The following is a 20,783-nucleotide window of genomic DNA, read 5'->3' on the forward strand; positions in this document are numbered from 1 at the left end:
CAAACTATGTTTATCATCTTATTTAAGAACAGCGACAGGTCATATCACAAATTATAAAATATACATATTTTATGTATTATGTATATCATATTCTAATAAAATTATTTTTTCGTTTGACATCACTCAGTATTTATATGTAGGTGTGAAAGATTAAACAACAAAACATTTGACCACCTTGGTTAGAGAATGTAGATTAAACTAAATATAAGTATACTGCTTATAAAAACACGTTGAATGTGGTTATTTAACAATGCGCCACCCTTGGTAGTACGCAGAGCTAATATGTGCACTTATATTTAAATTAAGTTTAGTATATCTTAACAAGGTTTCTATCCAAAAACTTTCAAGGTTTTCATATCAAAATTCCTCTATTTTAACCAAAATGTATAATTTAAAAACAAATAATTATACAGTGGCACGTAATAATTTAACTTAACATATAATATAATGAGCTGAGATAATTATCAAATTTAGTTACTACTGACCCAATTGAAACCTTAATTATTATTTTAAGTAGGAAACAACAAAACATTTAAACAAAAACAAATATTGGGACATACTTTTTTCTTTTTTCTTTAATAATGGTTATCAAATAAACTATTATATTCCTCTAATAAATTTAAATTTATAATATAAAAAATATTCTTAAATAAATTTGTATTGATCTAATCAAAAAAGGTCAGAACAAATTATTCACAAATATTAACTAACGCAATATTGTGTTTATGAATGCAAATAAAGAAAAAAAAAATGTTTCTATATTATTATATAAGTATAATGAAAAAATTAACTAAAACGGTTTTATTAAAAATGTTTTGGAATAAGAGAAGTGAGAATGACACTCCAACAATGACTCATAAGGACTGAGGGTCTTTTAAATTAGCGAAACCACTCTTAAGTGTTTCTCTAAGTTTGAGACGTTTCTCATTTACTAACATTGCACAGACTTTGTACATCTCCACTTCCTCTGACGGTATTATTGTATCATCTACAACAATAGCATCTTTCTCCTAAAATAATAATAATAATAATCATTAATGAAGGCAAGTCAACGTGAATTTAATTTATTTTTTACTTACCAGTTCATCTATTAACAACTGTTGAAGTGGCAATGACTTACAGGATAATGTCCCCATGTTAGAATAACATTTTATTTTTAATGAAGGTAAATCTCCTATAAAAAATATTATACCATAATTAATTTTAAAAAAAATATACTAGAATCTTAAATTATTCTTAATGAATTCAAATCCAAAAGGACAAATACAAATATAAATTTAATTGTAGTTTGTAAAAAATGTATCTTCTTGACTTTTTAATATTAAATTAAACTATAATAGACTATTTTACTTATTCATAATTTACTCAATAGAACAAGAATATCATTTCATGAATGATTGACACTCAGTCTCTATTTGTACCACCAAATAATAAATAAAACATACTAGAATTTTTTAAGACAATGAAGAAGTAAGAGTATACAATTAAGATAAAATTAATTAAAAATAACATTATAAAAAACAAGTTAGATCGGTTGTTATATAAAATATTGTAAAATAGTAAAAGAAATGATAGTTTGAAATCAAAAATCTCCTCTTGATTTGCTTAAAAAGAACTAAATTAAAAATAAACACAAAAACAAATATTTTGGTATCAAATTAAGTAGATAAGCACACAGAGGAGGTTTAGGGGTTCAACCTCTCCCACCCTTTTGATATTTAAAGAAAACTCTTAAGTATGTATTTAAAGAGTATAAGTAGTATCTGTCAATGAACTTTTAGTTATATAATTATAAAAATGTTCAACCTTTATTTCTCCTCTATTAAACTACATTATTGGGATGCGCCTGCAATGAAATACTTAACATAATACAAGATAAAGCATTAAAACGACTAATTATATAAATAAATGTTTTAAATATTGGTCAAGAATAAGAAAACTTAAATTTGTCTGTTTGATGAGGTTATTTAAAGAGGAGTGTGTACACATAAACATTTACAAATTCATGAATTTAATACATCTGTAGCAAAATTTGCAGAATAAATTCACGGGAAAGACTTCAAGTTTATAAAAAAAGAATGATTTTTTTCATTTAATAATAGAACTAAAAGCAATAGTGACGTTGCCCCCCTTTTTCCCCAGTGTATATTAAAAACAATTAAATAACATTTTAGTTTAATTTCAAACAAATAAAAATTATACTGGTATATTAGAAAATACTATTAACTATATTGGTGAAAAACAAATTTTCATAAAAAAAATATTTGTTACTTGTTTTAGAAATAACGATTGAATTTAAATTATTTTATACTTAAAATTATCAAATAAACAATTATTGCAATATGAGGGATATAGCCATAAATTTAATATTTATATATTCCAAATTGTATTTCATATATAATATATTACTTAGAACTAATTATGATGGTGCAAAAATAAATTATCCAGTCATAATATATGAGCTCTATTTAGTATTTAATATTTTTTAACAAAAATATCACTACATTACCTGAGTGGTTACAAAATCCTTCAGAGCACGCCACATCTGAACCATCAGGTGAGCTGGTACTATTACTATGATTGTTATTTTCAGCTGATGCATAACCATAGTCTTGTGAATGATCACATAACGATGGACACGAACTACAGCTACCAGGTAGATCATGATTGATTACACTAGACTTACAGTCACCACCTTCAGATTGATGCTCATCAGCAGAATGACGGTCAGTCATATCTTCAATTTCAATATCATCATCATCAACAATCATATTATAAGCGCTTATTGGTTCTTCTTCTGCTTCACTTTGTAATTGAACTGGGGGATTCTTAATTTTTTTTGTATTTTTTCTGCTGCTTTTTGTTTGTTTCTTTTTATTGCGTTTCTCTTTCTCCCCACTATTTTTTTTCTTTTTTGATTTCCTTGTCCCTTTAGAATTACAGTCAACACAGCTGCATGGTTTAATTGGAGTCGAAACACTTTTTTTTCGGTCGCCAGACAGTTTAAGTTGCTAAAAAATTATAAATTATTCACTGTTACAAACAATAATAGTAAATAAGTAAATACATACTTTTCTCAATCTTTTATGAAGTTCACATGTACATTTATATTCTTCATAAACATAAAAACAGTTTTCATCAGAATCTTCTCTTTCCTAAAAAAAAAAAAGTATACATCAACATAAGTCAATAATAATAGATTTAAAATATTTAAAACCCACATTTGATTGTACACCGTCATAAACATCATCTTCGTCATCAACATCATCCACAAAATCAATATCATCTTCACAAAAATCAATTTCATCTTCATCTTCATCTTCATCAACACATGAACAAACTTCTTTCTATATAAATATAAAAATAAATACAAATTAATGGGTATATACTAATTGCCTACTGAAATCAAAAAGTAAATAATTTTTACATGAATTGTTTCTCAACTATAAGTGAGTTGACATTTGCTAAATTTTATCATAAAGAAAACGGTCTAAGTACTTGTTACCTCCAAATAGCAGTTAATAAATGTAAGTGGTTCAACAATTAAAAAATTTTCAAATACTAAAATAGATTTGTAATTTATAATTTTTGTCCAATAATATGGTTATATTTGACATATATTTTAAAACAGAGGAAGCAAAGATAATGTCATAATTTTTTTTTGTTTTACTGAAAGCAGGACATTTTTAAATTTTAATAAGAGAACCATAATATTTTATGCATAAAATGACAACACTAAAAAAATATATAAAGCAAAAAACAGTGTTTTTATTAGAATAAAACATTAATTTTTAAAATAAAAATTATAAGACATGATCACAGACAAAATAAATGTTATGATTAGATTGAATTATTCAGCTGGTTTTTATTTTTTTTTAAATCTACAAATCGGAAATAACGACTTCAATTAGATTATTTTGGTATCATTTTTATCTATGGTCTATGAGGGTTTTAAGTATAAAATTAATATATAAATCAGTGTACAGTATAAATATACAGTAAACCTAGAATGTAGGTACTACACAATGTTTTTGGTTGTGACTTTTTTCTAAATGGGACAATTTTAGGTTTTTTGGGGACAATGACACTCAAAGCTCGAAAGTGGGACGTATGGTAATGTTAAGCATGCAGCATTTGGATGATAAAAAAACTTATTTAGTATATACTGAGGTATATAATAGAGAATTATTGGTAAAAATCATTATTCCATAAATTATTCCTTATCTATGGCAGAAAAGAGTTCTAGCATTCAGTCAAACAAATGCACATGAATTTTAATAAATATTTTGAGTCCCAACCTAACATTTTTTTTTTAATTTATCAAATTACTGTGTATAACATTATTACAAATTAGAAACAAATCAATTTCATTGATAGATTAATGAAAATAAAATAAAAATTTTTAAATAAATATAAATACTTGCTTATATTAACTTAAGAAATGTTATAAAAAATAATTTTAATAATGATAGTAAATTAAATAAGATGCTATAATGATTTTAGATTGATTATATTATATTTAAAAATTTTAAATAGTATTATGTAATACTTGTAAAATCAAGACTAATGCTTTTTTAATTGTATATATTTCTAAATATAGCTAAAAAGCTAGTTTTTATTTCTTGTTATATTTAATGCATTCAATATTTTAATACCATTATATTTTTTTTTATATCATATTAAATAAATTTTACCAAAATTTTTATTTTTATAATTATAACATAATATAAAATAGGTACTTGACAACAGGGTGATGATACTCTTGAAACCAACAATATTGCTGTGTCTTCTTTTTTTTGTAATCTTTTTTGCTTCCTAAGCCGTTTTCTTTTTTGTGTCTTTTTCTCTTTTTTTGAAAATTCATTGTAAAACTGATCTAACTTGGTAAATCCTTGTTTTACTTCAATAGCAGTCTAAAAAATAATACATTTTATAATAAAATAAATTTTACAATATTGAGGAAAAAATTTAAAAATTATTATGTACTTCAAATCTTCTAGCAAGACCATCAATGGCTGCTGCTGCTAAAACTTGGCAAGTATATTGTTCTTCTCTAATCCTTAATTGTATTCTGTGTAATCTTTCATATACACAAATACCCAGACATGTTAAAACCTCTTCTTGAGCAATCTCGATAGTTTTAGCATGTCGTTCCCTACGACTGATGTTACTTCATAAATATTTTGACAAATACTTAACTAGAGTACAACTTACTTTCCCATTAATTCTGGTTCAGCACGGCTGATCAATGCACCAATATAATTAATATCAGTGTCCAAATGGACGTGTTTGTCCCCAACACATCTTTTAATACCGGCATAAAGTTCTTCTATATAACCTTTTTCTTTGGACGGATCTTCTTCTTCAATAAGTAATGCATATGCTTTCATCACTTTTGTACGACAGTCACCACAAAATCTAATTGGCAATATTTTAAATAAAACTTAATATAAATATTGATAAGCTAATATCAATATTGAAATTGTTATATTTAATATAAATTTTATTTGATTATTATTTAAAATATGATCATTTTTATTTCTGAAAACGACAAGCTTATATTGATTATATTCATAAGGTTTATTTCACTCTCTAACACATTGTAGAAAATGATACACTTTTTATAATAAAAACTAAAGATTACTTACTAAAATATTTTTAAAAGTGGTTAAAAAATATCATACAGATATTTAATCATATAATCAATAACATAAAAAAGTTTAAGAGATGCCATTGAAAACAATACTATCTTGAATTTTGTTATTGAATATTTAAGTTATGTTCTATGCACGAGATATGATAGGCACTGATTTGAATTCTTATTAGAGACAAACTATTGATAATTTAGAAATTCTTATCTAATACGGGAAGATATTTAAAAAATATATTTAAAGTATGAAGAATATTAATGATTAATTTAAATGTTTATTTTTACCTACTCAAATATAACATAAGAATGATATTTGGAGCATTTTAAATGTTTTAAAAGATACTTCCATGAAAATAATATTTAACTATAAAACTAAAATGTTTCTAACCCTATGAAAAAAAAAAAATTATAATAACCTATGTTTTCTGAGATAATTATCCAGTGTGCTTAATAAACTACTAGCTTCTATAAGCACTATTTCATCTCTGCAAGGTTCAGTCATATGCCTCCATATATCTTGCCATCCACTTGCCATTGGTCGGACAAGTCTCTGGGACTCAAGGGAATGGTAAACACATCTTTTACTTTTTTTTGATTGCCTTCGACTAGATGCTATTGATGATAAGCGATTCCTTAAAAAATATTTTGATAATTAATTATATGAAATAAATGTTATTGAAATTTGATTAAATTACCCATTGGTATTCTGGAGTAAATTATACATGCACCTTTCTTCATCATAAAACTCATATCTTATAGATATAAAGTTGTTATTAACTACAACAAGAGGAAACAATGCATTTTGACCAAGTTTGGCCATTTCACCAAATAATTTTTCAGCACTGAAATACAATCATATTCATAATAATGTATTTTATTATTTTTATTTAATTTATACATAGGTTAGGTACCTTTTAGGTAATTTAAACATATCATGAAAAAAAAATAAAAAAAAAAAATTGAAACATAATATATACCTTTAAAATTGTGTAAAAATGGAATTTAGAGTAAACCTTGAAATTAAAAAATTAATATTAAGATGTGGAATAATTAAGTAGTTGAATATAAATTTAATAAATAATAACAATTGGTTCAAGATTATCAATTAAAACCAAAAAACCAAGCTTATGAATCAAATAGCTATTTAAATTAATCTATCTGTTTTTAAATTATTAGAAAATTTAGATTATAAGTCAATAATATTTAATGTAAATAAATGCTTTAAGAGTTGATTAATTAAAATTTTTTAAAAAACAAAATATTGACAATTTAAATAATATCTTTTAACAGTTATTAATATGATACATATAAATAAAATATTGTCTTCATACAGGCATGTTTTAAGATCAGAATTGTTTAAGATGAAAGAAATCAAATTTATCATTTTACTGATAATGGTTATGTTAGTAGTGTGTTGTAATAATTAAGATTAATAAACATTAAATTATAATAGAATACAATTTACCTTCTACGACATCCAACACAGTCGATACTTTCACTCATTATATCTAATATTTCTTTAATGGAAACTTTTAATACATCTTGAAGTTCACGTTTATTTAGCATGCGATATTTTTTCACAAAACTGTCCAAAGATTGAACTTTTAATGGTGGCACTTGTTTTACTTCTTGTACCAAATCTTCGTTGCTAAGATCCATCACCAACTGCAAAACAAAAGATAATTGATTAAATTGGAAATCATAGAGCACAAGAATAAACCAAAAATACAAGTATTATAAGTTTTGTAATTAATCTAGTACAACGCAAGACTTAAACTAACTAATAATAGTATGGTTAAGAACACATTTTAATTTCAAAAACATAATATATTAACTGGTAATAGACAACTAACAATGGAAATGGCTTCAAAAGGAACATCAAGGGGGTTGAAACAAAACTGTCGAGGCAGTTAGCTAACAGGATCAATGGTGGACATTGGATAGTCCCATGGGAAGTATTGAGGGGGGCTATTAAAATTTCCAAAAAAAGCCAATGGGAGGAACGCGGGGGATGGACTCACAGTCAAGTTCTCATCGACTTGTAGAGGCAACTGCCTGTGCTTGAGCCGATGGTCCTTGCCCATCCTCATCACCTCCACCAGGTCGGGCATCCTCTCTGTTTGCAACATTTAAGACTGCTGTGTGGTCGCGATATCGTCACCGAATACCATTGACCTTATATACTTAAATATATATATATGCGTGAGCGTGTGTTAATATTATTATTATTAATAACACACACGGGCGGACGCGAACCGAGTACGGACGACGTAGATCCGAAAACGGTGTATTGGGCCTTTAACCGTTCGTTCTATACTCGTCCAAACATACGAGTTTTAAAATATAATTTACACACGACGGTGACGATAACTGTCTTGTAAGAAACGGGCGAAACGCTGTTGAGTACACATCCGCCTATAACGCGAGCGCGGTGTAGATGTAGAAGTACGTGTGAGCAATGAGTTGCAGTGGCGATGACGGGAGGGAAATCGCCAATCGGGCGAAACGCACGGGGACGATCAACGTAGACTAGTATACAACGTCCTTGGTACCCGACGCACCAAAACCGACGGATAGCACACCGCACCGCAACGTACCGACCGATCGTTCCGCGGTCCCTGTCCGCCAAATGACAGCGCGCCCGTCTTTAAAATTTCGGCGACGACGTCATTTCCACAGCCCGGTTCGACCCGCCACAGCCTGTACTAGAGTGTGAACGTCACACGAAACCCATTCTCCTTGGAACCGACCGCTGCGTTATCACCCGCCCAACCCGTATTGTCCGCGTTATCAGACATCGTGTTGTTGTTGTAGTGGTCCACTGGCCCATGTTTTTTCGTCTTCTCCTAATAATACATTCTTGTTTTCGTTAGAAAATACCAATGTAATATTATTATTATTATTATTATTATTTTCCGTCGCCGTCTCTGTTGATAACGTTCCATTCGTGAATTGATAACTGATAATGCAAGGAGCACTTGTTAGTTGTTAGGCGTAGTGAAAATGTGTCTCATTACTTACAACTTTTATCTATGCATAACTCATTAAATTTCGCGCTACAGTCAATCTCAGTGTACGCCTGTTCGAGCCTGTAAACCTCAAATTCGGTCAATTATCTCTTGCTCTAGACATAGCATCACACCTGAGTCATGGTCGAGTTAACCGTTGTATAGGTTTTTTCTACGCGCCATTACTTCATTGTACGCAACGATCGTCTGTTTTTCATTCTAAAAACAAAAACCTCATCTCCAAAAAAACCGACAGTATGGCCGTGTTTAAGCCTGGTTCGTCCACCGAACCCACTTCTGAAATCGAACTGACACTGTCATGCAGGTGATTATTTTGATTAATATTTTCATAAATAGTATCAATATAGAAACTAGAAAGTATAATTAATGTTTTAAAAACATAAAACTGTAACTACTGTAGTGCTGCCTGTGTCAGTTCTGTTAGTATTTTGGTAATACATTTTATTCAAGTATACCTACAGTTAGAAAAATAAATATAATTTTCATATCTAAGTGAGTTCAGTTTACAGGATGTTTTATAAAATATTCAAATACTTATTCAATGTTGATCAACTAAAAAATTATATTCAACCAATAGAAAAATATTAAATATTTTATAAAGTTAAAATTGATATTAATTTAAAAATTTAAAAAAAATTAGTTTTTGAACCATTAATTTTTGTATTATATAAATAATATTCAAAATATTTCATTTTAGTTTAGCTTCACTTGTTTTCTTAATAAATATATTTATTTATTTATTTATTTCATGAATATATTTATTAATTTAAGGCTCTTGTGTTAAAACAGAAGTCAAGTTTGTCTTTTGATGTAATACGTCTTAAAAAATTCCCCTTATTTTTGTAGAATTTTATTTTAAAATATAACTAATTTATGAACATGGAATAACCTGAATAAGAAACTTCCCTCATTTAATACACTGAATATGTATTAGGTACTTTGTTTAAGATAAGAAAATTCAATAATAGCTTCTTCAATCAATATTTCCCACATACATTTCTCATGTTTGTTTAATTGTTTATCAATCAACTAATTATACTATTGTATCTTTATGTATGTTTGTATTAACTATTAATCATTAGTTGTATATTTATGTATAAGTTAAAAAGCAGTTATGTTGTTGCAATATAACGGTGGTCCCCAACCGGTCAATCGTTATAAAAATTAATATTACATTTTTATCATTATTGGCCGATCGCATAATAACACATTGGATAATGTTCTTTGAAGCTTAAACCTTTTTTTTGCTCATCAAACAAATCTCTTCCTAAAGATCTAAATTCTCCTGAGTATTGATAACCAGGTACTTGAAATATCTAATGTAGCTCACTTGTTTGAAAAGATTGGCAACCCTTGTAAGATAATATAAACGTTATAATAATTCAAATCTTTAGTTTGTAAATATTAATATACTAAAACAACTCTTAATCAACATAGATTAAGCCGTAGTGATCCTAAACTCAAATTGCCTACGGGCCATTTATTTTTTCAAAAAAAATTTGCAGGCCAAATTTTAAGTGTCATTTTTATACTTATATACTAAAAACTAAAGACAAGAAGAAGACAAAATTACATACAAAATCCATTTATCTAAATGTGACTTAATATATTATGAAATTACTTTTATTATAATTACTATTACCAAAAATATTTATAAAAATATAAACAAGGTAGTTGTTTATATTTGACTTATTATTACTACCAAATTATTATTGAAAAAATATGATAAACATAAACTTTCAAAAAAAAATTATAATTTAAATTTAAAAATACCTTGAATATTTGATAATTTTTATTTTTGAGTTGCTCTTGAAACTTGACATCTATTTTTTATATACCAAGCTGTCTATATTTATGCAAGAATTTCTTGATGCCAAATGTAAAACAGATTGTAGTTTGACATTTGAAATTTGATTCCGAATTTTTGAATTATTTAATTTCATGAGAGAAAATAATTGTTCCCATACTCTTATGTATATTTGATTTCAAATATTGTATCGAGTATAATAGGATTTCTGAACAAGTAAAAATAAAACATAAACGTTAGATAATATTTTATGTATTTATGATGCGTAAAAAGAAATTGTTAATTTTTTTTTATATTTTTGTTCAAAATGTATGCTTATTGCGGGTCGTATGTTTGAAACCATTGGGTTAAGGTATGATGGCGTGGACTGGTAAAAAAGGGTAAGGAGTGCTATATAATTTAAAGGGATTTGTCAACAAAAAATTTTGGGGCAGATTTATTGCCCTTCCACCCCCACCCCCCCAACTCAATATTACATTGGTTAATAAAAAATTAATAAAGTAATGGATAAAAAAAACTGCTCAAACTGATTAACCTATTTCTTTAATGGCTACTTAAATGTATTCTTTAGGATTGTTATTAATATTTTATGAATAATAGGTCTACCCACAACTTTATTTTAGAGGATTGTAACTTTTGCTTTCAAAATTCACGTTCATTATAATTAGAGTAATTAAGACACATTTATACCAATAGGAAAAAATATATTTTAGGCAAGGGATGCAGTAGCATCCTGAGATCCCAGCCAGTTCACAGCCGGTATGATATATATAAGAGATGAAAAAAAGATAAAAAAAAGATTCTTCAGCAGTGATTTTGTTGTGTTTGCTTTAAAACAAAACAGTAATAAAGTGTTAATATTGAAGTTATATGTGTTTTTTGTTGTTAGAATATTATTGAAAGTCTAAAGTGATTGGACTATACAACAGTAACTACTTTCATTTTAATAATAACAATATATCAAGTCCAATGTTACACTAGCAGCCTATTCCATACCAATTATTATTAAATGCAATGTATTTAAAAATAAAATTAGTAACTATATCTACAATGAATATATAAGATAGTGTATTTTCTCTATTTTTAATACTATAAATATTAATTATAGTCATACATCATTGATATCTGATGATAATATTGTATTATTATGTCATTAAAATTTTAAAAATGTATTCATAAATACAATTCAACATATTTATACAATTGTTGGATATATTATTATAATTAATGAATGTATATGTTTTACAATTTATAGAAGTTGTTCATATTAAGTACTATCAGTTTACAAAAATATGAAAAATTGTATTTATTTTTTATATTAAGACTGTACATACTATACAAAAAAAACAATTTACAATATGTATTTTTTAATAGTCAATATAAAAATAGTAAATGGTTAAAAGAAGTCATTTAGCAGTTTATTCTTATTAGGCAAGATTATTTTTATTAGCTTAATTTTTGTACTTAAATATATACAAATCTAGTTTTTGTATAAAATATAATTTATAATGTATGCTGAAGCCTAGTTAAGCATTAATAATTTATACAGAATTAGTTTAGACTTAAAATTAAATTTTGAATTTTTATTTAATAAAATGTGTGAGACCTTCTGGAGTTAATGAGGGAGATAATTAAGTACTATAGTAACTACAATATGACTGTGATATTAAAATATAAATAGTATTTGGCCCATTTGCACATTTAGAGTACAGGGAAGAAAACAACAAATTTTAAGGGCAGCGACATTATTAAATCATGGTTTAATAAAGCAAACTATCACATTCTACTTAAATATTGTCGCAAAAATATTTACAGTTGGTAAATAAAAATTTGAATACGGTTTGTGAAGTTTACCAGTAATTAATTTATATAAAATATAAATTAAATACAAATTGATCAACAACAAAAATATTACAAATAGGCTACTATGAAATATAGATTTAATGATTTTGAAAATACCAAGAAACAGATAAAAAATATATATATTAACTATGGTCCAGATTTTGATAAAAATAATGCAACCAATTTTAAGGTGATCTTGAATAAAATTATATCTGAGCTCAAAAAATCATTTCATGAAATGTGGGAAGGCCAAAGTATTAAAAAAGATATATTATGACAACTTAGAAACATCAATTTCAAATTAATGCAAAATGCATCCACTTCAAGAAAAATAATAAAGTTACATTGAGAATGCATCTATGCACACTGTCTATTAAAACTTCAACAGAAATATAACTTTCTACATTAAAATGGATAGAGTCCTATTTAAGATCTTGCATAAAAAAAAAAAGCTTAACTCTTTATTATTTCTCAATATTGAGGCTGAGTACAAGAAACCTAGATTCTAGATAAGTTTGTATCTCTTAAAAATCAAGGAAGAAATTATAATTTAATTATAAAAAATTATATAATTCATTATTGCAACTAGATTATATTTATAAATTATAGTATAGTATATTATAGTATATTTAATAAATGCTATTATCTCATATATACAACTTTATAGAGGACCTAAAAAAATATTGAAAATATAATTTTTGTGTCATGGAGAGAAAGTATTAATTTTATTTTGTTGCGAGTCGCATATATTTTAAGTTCCTCTAATCATTATATTATCATATATATTTTAGTTTTATACTTCAAATAGTATTTTTGTAGTTTTCTATAATATATTATGAATAAATTAAATATTTTTTATATCTATTGCATAAATAATTTTTTAATAATTAAGTAAGTTTGAGCAAGAATAAATTTTACTTTCTATCAAGGACAGAATCATGATTAATGTTACTCATTGAAAATATGTAAAGTTTATTTAAACCGAGATTAAAACACATATCTCTAATGAGTAATAGCTAATAAAATATGCAAAGCGTAAATATAATATTCTATTAATAAGTAAATAATGATTCATCTTAATTTTCTATTTGTGTGTCAATTATGAAAAAAAAAACATTTTTTTTTTAGTATTAGGTAGGTAAACCTACATTATCTTAATCATAAACATTAAATATAATTGTTATAATGTATAACTTTGTATTAGTCATTAATGTTTTTTTTATTTTGTTCTGTGATTACTAATTTTAAATTCTTTTAAATACATTATAATAACAATTACAAAATGGTTTTAACATATATTCAAATTTAAAATATTTTTGTAACTTTAAGTCATTAGAAATTTAAAAATATCTGATAATTAAAATAAATGGTACACTTTTAATATAACTAACAATATTTTAATGTAAAATAATTTTTATTTTAAAAATACGAAAATAATTTAAGTACTATTTTAGTTCTGAAAATCTGAACTACTCATTTTAGTACAGACATATAAACTGTAAATAATGAGTAACAATAAACTTACTATAAAAAAAATTATATATAAAAAACCTTTAAAAATATTTAATAAATTATTTTAAGATTGAAATTGTATTAAGTAGTAATGTAGTAATATTAATGTTTTTTTTTTTTAGGAACTTATTGGACTGTGATGTGTTTTCAAAGTCTGATCCAATGTGTGTTGTGTTTATGAAAACTCCAGAAACTACTAAATGGATCGAAATTTGTCGTACTGAATGTATTAATAATTCTCTAAATCCTAATTTTGTTACAAAAGTAAAATATTAATTTATTAATATCAAAAAGTATATTATAATAAATTTACCTTTATCTAGGTTCATGTGTTATATCGTTTTGAAGTTCAGCAGTTGATAAAATTTGAAGTATATGATGTAGATTCAAACCTGCATGATCTGAAATCTCAAGATTTTTTGGGATCATGTGAAACTACTCTTGGACATGTAATATACTAAATTATTAATTAGTCATTTATTCAATTCTTATCTTTTTCTTTTTTTAGATTGTTTCTTCAGTAACACTTACTTTACCTCTAAAAGGAGTAAAAACGAATAACAAAGGTCAAGTTATCGTAAAGGCAGAAGAACTCCCAGCATGTCATGATGAAGTCACTTTACATTTTAATGGAAAAGATTTAGTGCGAAGTGATTGGATTTCAAAGTATGTGTAATAAAATATTATTGAATTATTAATTAATATTTTTTCTATAGCTTTTTACTATTTTTTCAGATTTTTTTCTTGGTTTGCAAAAGCTTATCCATTTTTAGAATTATATAAAGTTGGCGAGGATGGACAATATCAATTAGTGTTTAGAACTGAAGTTGTTAATTGGACAAACAATCCTACTTGGAAACCAATAACTTTACCGGTTCGTTCTTTATGTGGTACTGATTTTGATAGAGATATTAAAGTAGTATGTTATCATTTCAAATATAATGGAAATCATTCGTTAATAGGTAAGTGTAGATTTTATAAGTATTTAGTATTTAGAAAAACTAAAAATTATTTGGTTTAAAATTCAAAATGTTATACTTAGTTTTTTAAATCTATAAACAATTTTGATTTCTTTAAAATCTTGACAATGTTATAACTTTATAAGTAACAACTTTTGCTTTTATTTGTATATCTTAATTACTTCTTACCTATGACAGCTAATTAATTTTTTTATTAAGAATAAAAAACTTACAACTTTATATTTTCTATATTGCACGCTAAACCATTGAATCAGATATTTTTTTTTTGTAAATTATAATTAAATATAATAGTAATTATATGCATTATTGTTTACTAGAAGTAACCTTGTGAAAATGTTGTTTAAAAAAATAATAATAATAGTAGGGTGATTTAAATGTAACAAATTTCGATGAAGTCACAAAATTAATAAAAAAAAAAAACTGTTGTATCCAGCCCAAAAATATATATGTTAAGAAAATACCAAAATTATTATTTTAATATTTTTACCTTTCATGTAAAGTTATTTAAAGTTATTCATATAACATTTATATTAAAAAGTATGATATTGCAATATTGCAGGAGAATTTCATGTTACAATGAATCAATTAAAAAAAGGCCCAGGACCAGAAAATGATCATAAATGTGTCAAACCTAAGTCATCTGTAAGTAGATTATGTTATAAATAAATTGAAGACTAGCTGAATATATTAATCAAATAATTAAATTATATAAATAATAAAATAAACCATACTATAGTAACAAATTGTTCTTTAGCATGCTTCATTGAAAATCTTTTTTAAAAAAATATTAAATAGTTTATTACATTTCAAAATAATTAAATTAAATTTTTTATTATTTTTTTAGAAACACATTTGCATTTTATATAATAAAAGTATGTGTAATTAATTAATTTTCAATGCATGCATAATCAAATGGTGAGAACCCATTTGTTGACGGAACTCTTACAGTTAATTTATTTAATAACATAAGTTAGTAAGTTACTATGTCTATATTTTTAAAATATAATATTAATTAATTAAATATTATAATAAAATCTAACATTTTATCTCTATTTCACTATTGAACTACTAAAAATACTATAATATCGTGAAATTATCCAAAATATTGGTAGTTCAAATTTAATCTTAATAATCGTTTATCTGAAAATTACTTATCAAATTAAAATTATAATTATTTAATCTTAAAATTATTTTAATAAATAAAATTAATAAGTTTTGTGATTATTTTTATCTAACAATTTAATTTAAAATTATGTAAAATAAATAGTTTAGGATAACATTCTTTACTCTTTAAAGTTTAATGTTTAAACCAGCGATTCTTAACCTTTGGTCCGCGGTCCCATGGAGATTCGCGATACTCATGTTAAGAGTCCACGGCAGCTTTAAGAATATTAAAAATAAAATAATTTATATTACAGTTTTATGAAAAATTAGGTTTAATAAAAATAATTATAAATGTGTATGTTTTTTTATGTCTACTTCTATAATTTGTAATATAAAATAATTATTATAATTTTGGTTATGATAACATTAGATGTTTTGTAAAAAAAAGAATAGGTATTCGACATAAAATTGGTAGGGGGTCTGTGATTTCTAAAAATCTTTTTTCGGGGGTCCGTGTTTTACAAAAGGTTAAGAACCCCTGGTTTAAACCCTTCCATTTATAATATAAGTTATTACAAAAAAATAACCATTTTTATTAAACTCTAAAATGTTAGTATTGTTTATCAATTGTTCTGATACTACCCATGTTCATATTTTATTAATTTGAAGAAATTTAATTAGTAAAAATATACTCAAGTAAACTAATGATAGATACTAAATACTGATTGTTGCCTTTGTATATCAATTTCTACAATGTTTCAGAAAATTTGTGGAAGCATACGTCTGAATCATTTTGAGTTGAAAAAAACATTCACATTCCTTGATTACATAATGAATGGTACACAGATAAATTGTACAGTTGCTATAGATTTCACAGGTAAGGTTTCATACTAAACCTATTAAATTTAAATTATGAAATTTAGATCTATGTAATTGTGAAAATGTATGGCTTGTAAACTGGTTTTAACTTAGCATCTAAATATCATTAATAATCATGTATTATTATGTATCTATCTCATTTAGTACAATCTTTGTGATATTTAATTTAACAGCATCTAATGGAGATCCAAAAGATCACAATTCATTACATTATCTTAGTAATAGACCCAATCAATATGAACAAGCATTAGTAGCCGTGGGAGATATTATTCAAGACTATGATAGTGATAAAGTGTTTCCAGCTTTGGGTTTTGGTGCTCGCATTCCACCACACGGCGAAGTGTCTCATGAGTTTTTCTTGAATTTACAAGCCAGTGATCCATACTGTGCTGGAATTGAAGGTAAATATATAACATATTAATTTGATATTAAGCCCAATTTGTACAGTAAAGCATTGAAAATATATTTAATAATCATTAATAAATTCAGCAATATGATTATGTGGGAATATAATTTAAAAACAAAACAATATAGGTAATAAAATTGAGAAGAATGGTCATTGCTTATGATAACGTAATTATTTTAGATATTTTTTAATCAAATTTAAACTAATATTAAATTTTAAGGTGTGATCAATGCATACCATCATTGCATTAGGAGCGTTCAGTTATTTGGTCCAACAAATTTTAGTCCTGTAATCAACCATGTTGCAAAGTTTGCCCAGGCATATCAAGATGGATCACAGTATTTTATTCTGCTAATCATTACTGATGGTGTTATAACAGATATGTTCCACACTAAGCAGGTACTTATCACAAATTTTATGATATGTCTTAAGTTATGGAAACGATTAATATATGCGCTCATAAATGTAGATTGAAGGGGTTTTGCTCATTTTTAACTAATATTATTTAGGCCATAATCAATGCATCGTCTTTGCCTATGTCAATTATCATAGTGGGGGTAGGTAATGCAGATTTTGATGCGATGGAGGAACTGGATGCTGATACAGTCCCATTAGAAGTCAATGGCGTACGTGCAACTAGAGACATTACACAATTTGTATCGTTTAAAGATTTCCAGTCATGTGATAATCCAACTTTAGCTAAAGCAAATTTAGCCCGAGAAGTGCTTGCTGAAATACCAAATCAGATTGTAGGCTACATGAAGTCTAAAAACATTATTCCAAAGAATATAAAAAAATAAAGTATTAAATATTTATCATAGATAAACACGGGTCTTTAAATTATGTGCCACAATAAATTATATTTATTCTATTTCAATTTTTAATTAATCGTGACAATTATGCATTTGTTTTATACTCAACTAATTAATAATTTAGTCTTTTTACTCTTGTGCTATTTGCTTACAAAATATTGAATCTTAATTAATATTTTTAATAAGTCTGAAAACAAAATACTTTTGATTTTGTATGTATTTATTCCAAGGAAATATTTATAATTGTATTGTATTATTGCCATATAATTATTTAGATATATTACTACCTTTCTCATTGTTTGTTTTTTTTTTATTATTGTTATTCAATTATTTTATTTATTTTATTATTTAATGTTCTTATGCCGATTGCATAAAAAATTGATACATTTCATGGTTTTTTTAAATGGACTAATAAATAATATTTAAAGGACCTTTTACCACTATACATTAATTAATTAAATGATTAATGATTATTTACGTTAATTAGTGTTAGGTATTATATTATATTAATTTTGTATTTAAAAGAGATTTTATTTTATTTTTTTTTTTTAATAAAATATTAGCAATCTATGTATAATTTAACTACAACCAAAAATAGTTTTCATGTTTAACAATTTAAAAAACATTTGATATTAAATTTAACTTAAAGTCTTAAATAAGTGTTGGATAATAGCTTTTATTGTGGATATTTTGGTTGTGTTACATATAAAAATGTCAAGTATTAGTTCTTGTGATAAATGGTTTTTCAAAAATTGTATAAAATAATTAAGTTACGTATAACATAAGATTGAAATGAAACTCATATATTTAATATTATAAGAAAAAAATTCAACACTGAATAAGTATTTCATTTTAATGTATTAGCTTACATTCTATCAGTTTAAACCATATGGATTTATCCATTTTAAGCTTTACTAAAAATACTTAAGATATTGGAATTTGGGGAAAAGTTCAGGAAATAGTATTTTTTTTTAACTTCAGGATATTTATAAATTAAATTCTCACATTTTTAAAAATAATAATCTTAAAAAATAAACCATGTTTGATATGGTTTATTTATATAGAGCTAATGTACAATTGTATCAAGTCTGTGAATTTATTCAGACAAATTTCTTATTTTAATAAATAATATATGTAATTTCTGTGAGCTACTTTATAATTAATAATATCCAGTCTATTAAGTATTAATTTTTTTCCAAAGTTAACATAGACAATGTTTAATACAACTATTATAGTTTAAAAAATGATATAAGTATGTTAGAACTTTCTCTATTACTTGTGTTTAAAATGGAAAACATTTAAAAATTGTATTTTATCATTGAAAATAAGTTGACACTTAAAATTTGTTTAATACAATTTTTAAGCTAAAAAAATGAATATTTATTATGCAGATTAATTATTTTAACATCAAATATTATTTTCCCAAAAATTCAAGTATTAACATTTTTGAAAAACAATTAGATTTATTTTTAATATTCAGTTTTTTTTAATTACAGTATACATTTTTGATCTTCTGAATCAGATCAGAGCTTATTGACTTTGAATTATGTAAAAAATAACTTCAAAAGTGTTAATAAACTTTAAATTACTTTAAAATTTTAGTATACAATAATGCAATTTAGTAAAAACTTCCCATAAGAGTATTTTGTATGACCTATTGTAATTTTGTATAATAATTTATTTTTTAATCACACTTTGTAAAATTAATCAAATTTTTCATACCTATTATAATTCTTGGCTTAAATATTTATTATATTCATGGGACCATTAATAATAAATATAATCACATTTTTAATTGATGAAATACACATAAATATAAAATAATGATTTACATTATAAATGTTTTATCTTTTAAAACCCATACTATTTGGATTGCTAAAACTAATTAAATGAAAGGTTGGTTAAAAAATATTTTTTTATGATACAAATTTTTGAGTCTAATCAATGTATTATTGTTAATTTTAATAATTATTAACTATTTTTTTGTTTGCTGTATATTATTATATCTATTGTATCCACTGATAAATGCTAATAAAGAAAACATTAAAAAATATTTGTGTATACATATATAATATAGACAACTTTTATACTTCATAAATAATATTATTATATAACTAATATATTTTGGTAAAATTAATAACTTATGGGGTCGAAATCAATTTTTAATTCAGTATGAGTTCAATAAATACAGATCTTTCTACTTCCACAAAAATTATTGCATACCTACTGTAGTTGTTAGCATTACAATTAGAAAACTAGATTGATAAATTAGATTATATTCTATAGGCCATAATCAAAGCATCCACACTGCCGCTGTCCATTATCATTGTAGGAGTGGGAAATGCTGATTTTCAATCAATGGAAGAATTGGATGGTGACACAGTTAAGCTAGAAGTCAATGGAATCTATGCGGCCAGAGATATAGTGCAGTTTGTGCCATTTAAAAATTTTCAACAAATTGAAAATCCGATGAACGCTAAATCATACCTAGCTCGTGAAGTTTTAGCTGAAATACCAGCGCAACTTGTTGGATACATGAAAAGTCGTAATATTGTTCCTGAAAGTTTGCATTAATAATACTTTAAAAATACTAAAAAAAAATTTACAAATATACAATCCAATCATATTTTTCAATTTTTACAATGAATTATTGATAACTTATTGTGCAATAATACTCATTTTTATGTGCTTTTGTTGAACTCTTGAGACTGCCATACCAATTTATTACATTTATGTTCTTCACACAAAAATCATTTTTTAAT

At 25.1% G+C, this 20,783-nt stretch overlaps 2 protein-coding genes across 4 annotated transcripts; one reads left to right on the forward strand and one right to left on the reverse strand.

The window, feature by feature from the left end:
• Positions 1–557: 557 nt before the first annotated feature.
• Positions 558–8,258, reverse strand: LOC113551350 (gametogenetin-binding protein 2-like). Of its 2 annotated transcripts, none has more exons than XM_026953549.1 (12): positions 7,672–8,258; positions 7,116–7,315; positions 6,346–6,492; positions 6,067–6,282; positions 5,215–5,418; positions 4,987–5,170; positions 4,740–4,913; positions 3,222–3,347; positions 3,072–3,155; positions 2,510–3,011; positions 1,080–1,174; positions 558–1,010 (listed from the first exon to the last, which is right to left on the reverse strand). In XM_026953549.1, exons 1-12 carry the CDS (start codon positions 7,777–7,779, stop codon positions 855–857), a joined length of 2,196 nt encoding a protein of 731 aa, XP_026809350.1. In that variant the 5' UTR covers positions 7,780–8,258; the 3' UTR covers positions 558–854. The 2 variants fall into 2 exon arrangements, with proteins under 2 accessions (XP_026809350.1, XP_026809351.1); XM_026953550.1 differs by having other exon boundaries at positions 4,987–5,161; positions 7,672–8,255.
• Positions 8,259–8,585: 327 nt separating this feature from the next.
• Positions 8,586–20,783, forward strand: LOC113552248 (copine-5-like). Of its 2 annotated transcripts, none has more exons than XM_026955021.1 (10): positions 8,586–8,983; positions 13,963–14,104; positions 14,164–14,289; positions 14,349–14,506; positions 14,576–14,802; positions 15,380–15,462; positions 16,687–16,801; positions 16,977–17,204; positions 17,430–17,608; positions 20,308–20,783. In XM_026955021.1, exons 1-10 carry the CDS (start codon positions 8,916–8,918, stop codon positions 20,593–20,595), a joined length of 1,614 nt encoding a protein of 537 aa, XP_026810822.1. In that variant the 5' UTR covers positions 8,586–8,915; the 3' UTR covers positions 20,596–20,783. The 2 variants fall into 2 exon arrangements, with proteins under 2 accessions (XP_026810822.1, XP_026810821.1); XM_026955020.1 differs by lacking the exon at positions 20,308–20,783 and adding an exon at positions 17,719–18,176.

Source organism: Rhopalosiphum maidis, chromosome 2 (genome assembly GCF_003676215.2).
Source record: "Rhopalosiphum maidis isolate BTI-1 chromosome 2, ASM367621v3, whole genome shotgun sequence".
NCBI classification, from domain to species: Eukaryota; Metazoa; Arthropoda; class Insecta; order Hemiptera; family Aphididae; genus Rhopalosiphum; species Rhopalosiphum maidis.

Excerpts from the sequence above, each read along its gene's own strand:
- LOC113551350 (XM_026953549.1), bottom strand. The coding sequence starts at position 7,779 with ATGTTGCAAACAGAGAGGATGCCCGACCTGGTGGAGGTGATGAGGATG. Across the intron at positions 7,316-7,671 it reads AAGTCGATGAGAACTTGACT|TTGGTGATGGATCTTAGCAA; the intron begins GTGAGTCCATCC and ends TTTGTTTTGCAG. Across the intron at positions 3,156-3,221 it reads ATGACGGTGTACAATCAAAT|GAAAGAGAAGATTCTGATGA; the intron begins GTGGGTTTTAAA and ends TTTTTTTTTTAG.
- LOC113552248 (XM_026955020.1), top strand. The coding sequence starts at position 8,916 with ATGGCCGTGTTTAAGCCTGGTTCGTCCACCGAACCCACTTCTGAAATC. Across the intron at positions 15,463-16,686 it reads GTGTCAAACCTAAGTCATCT|AAAATTTGTGGAAGCATACG; the intron begins GTAAGTAGATTA and ends ACAATGTTTCAG. Across the intron at positions 17,205-17,429 it reads ATACTGTGCTGGAATTGAAG|GTGTGATCAATGCATACCAT; the intron begins GTAAATATATAA and ends TTAAATTTTAAG.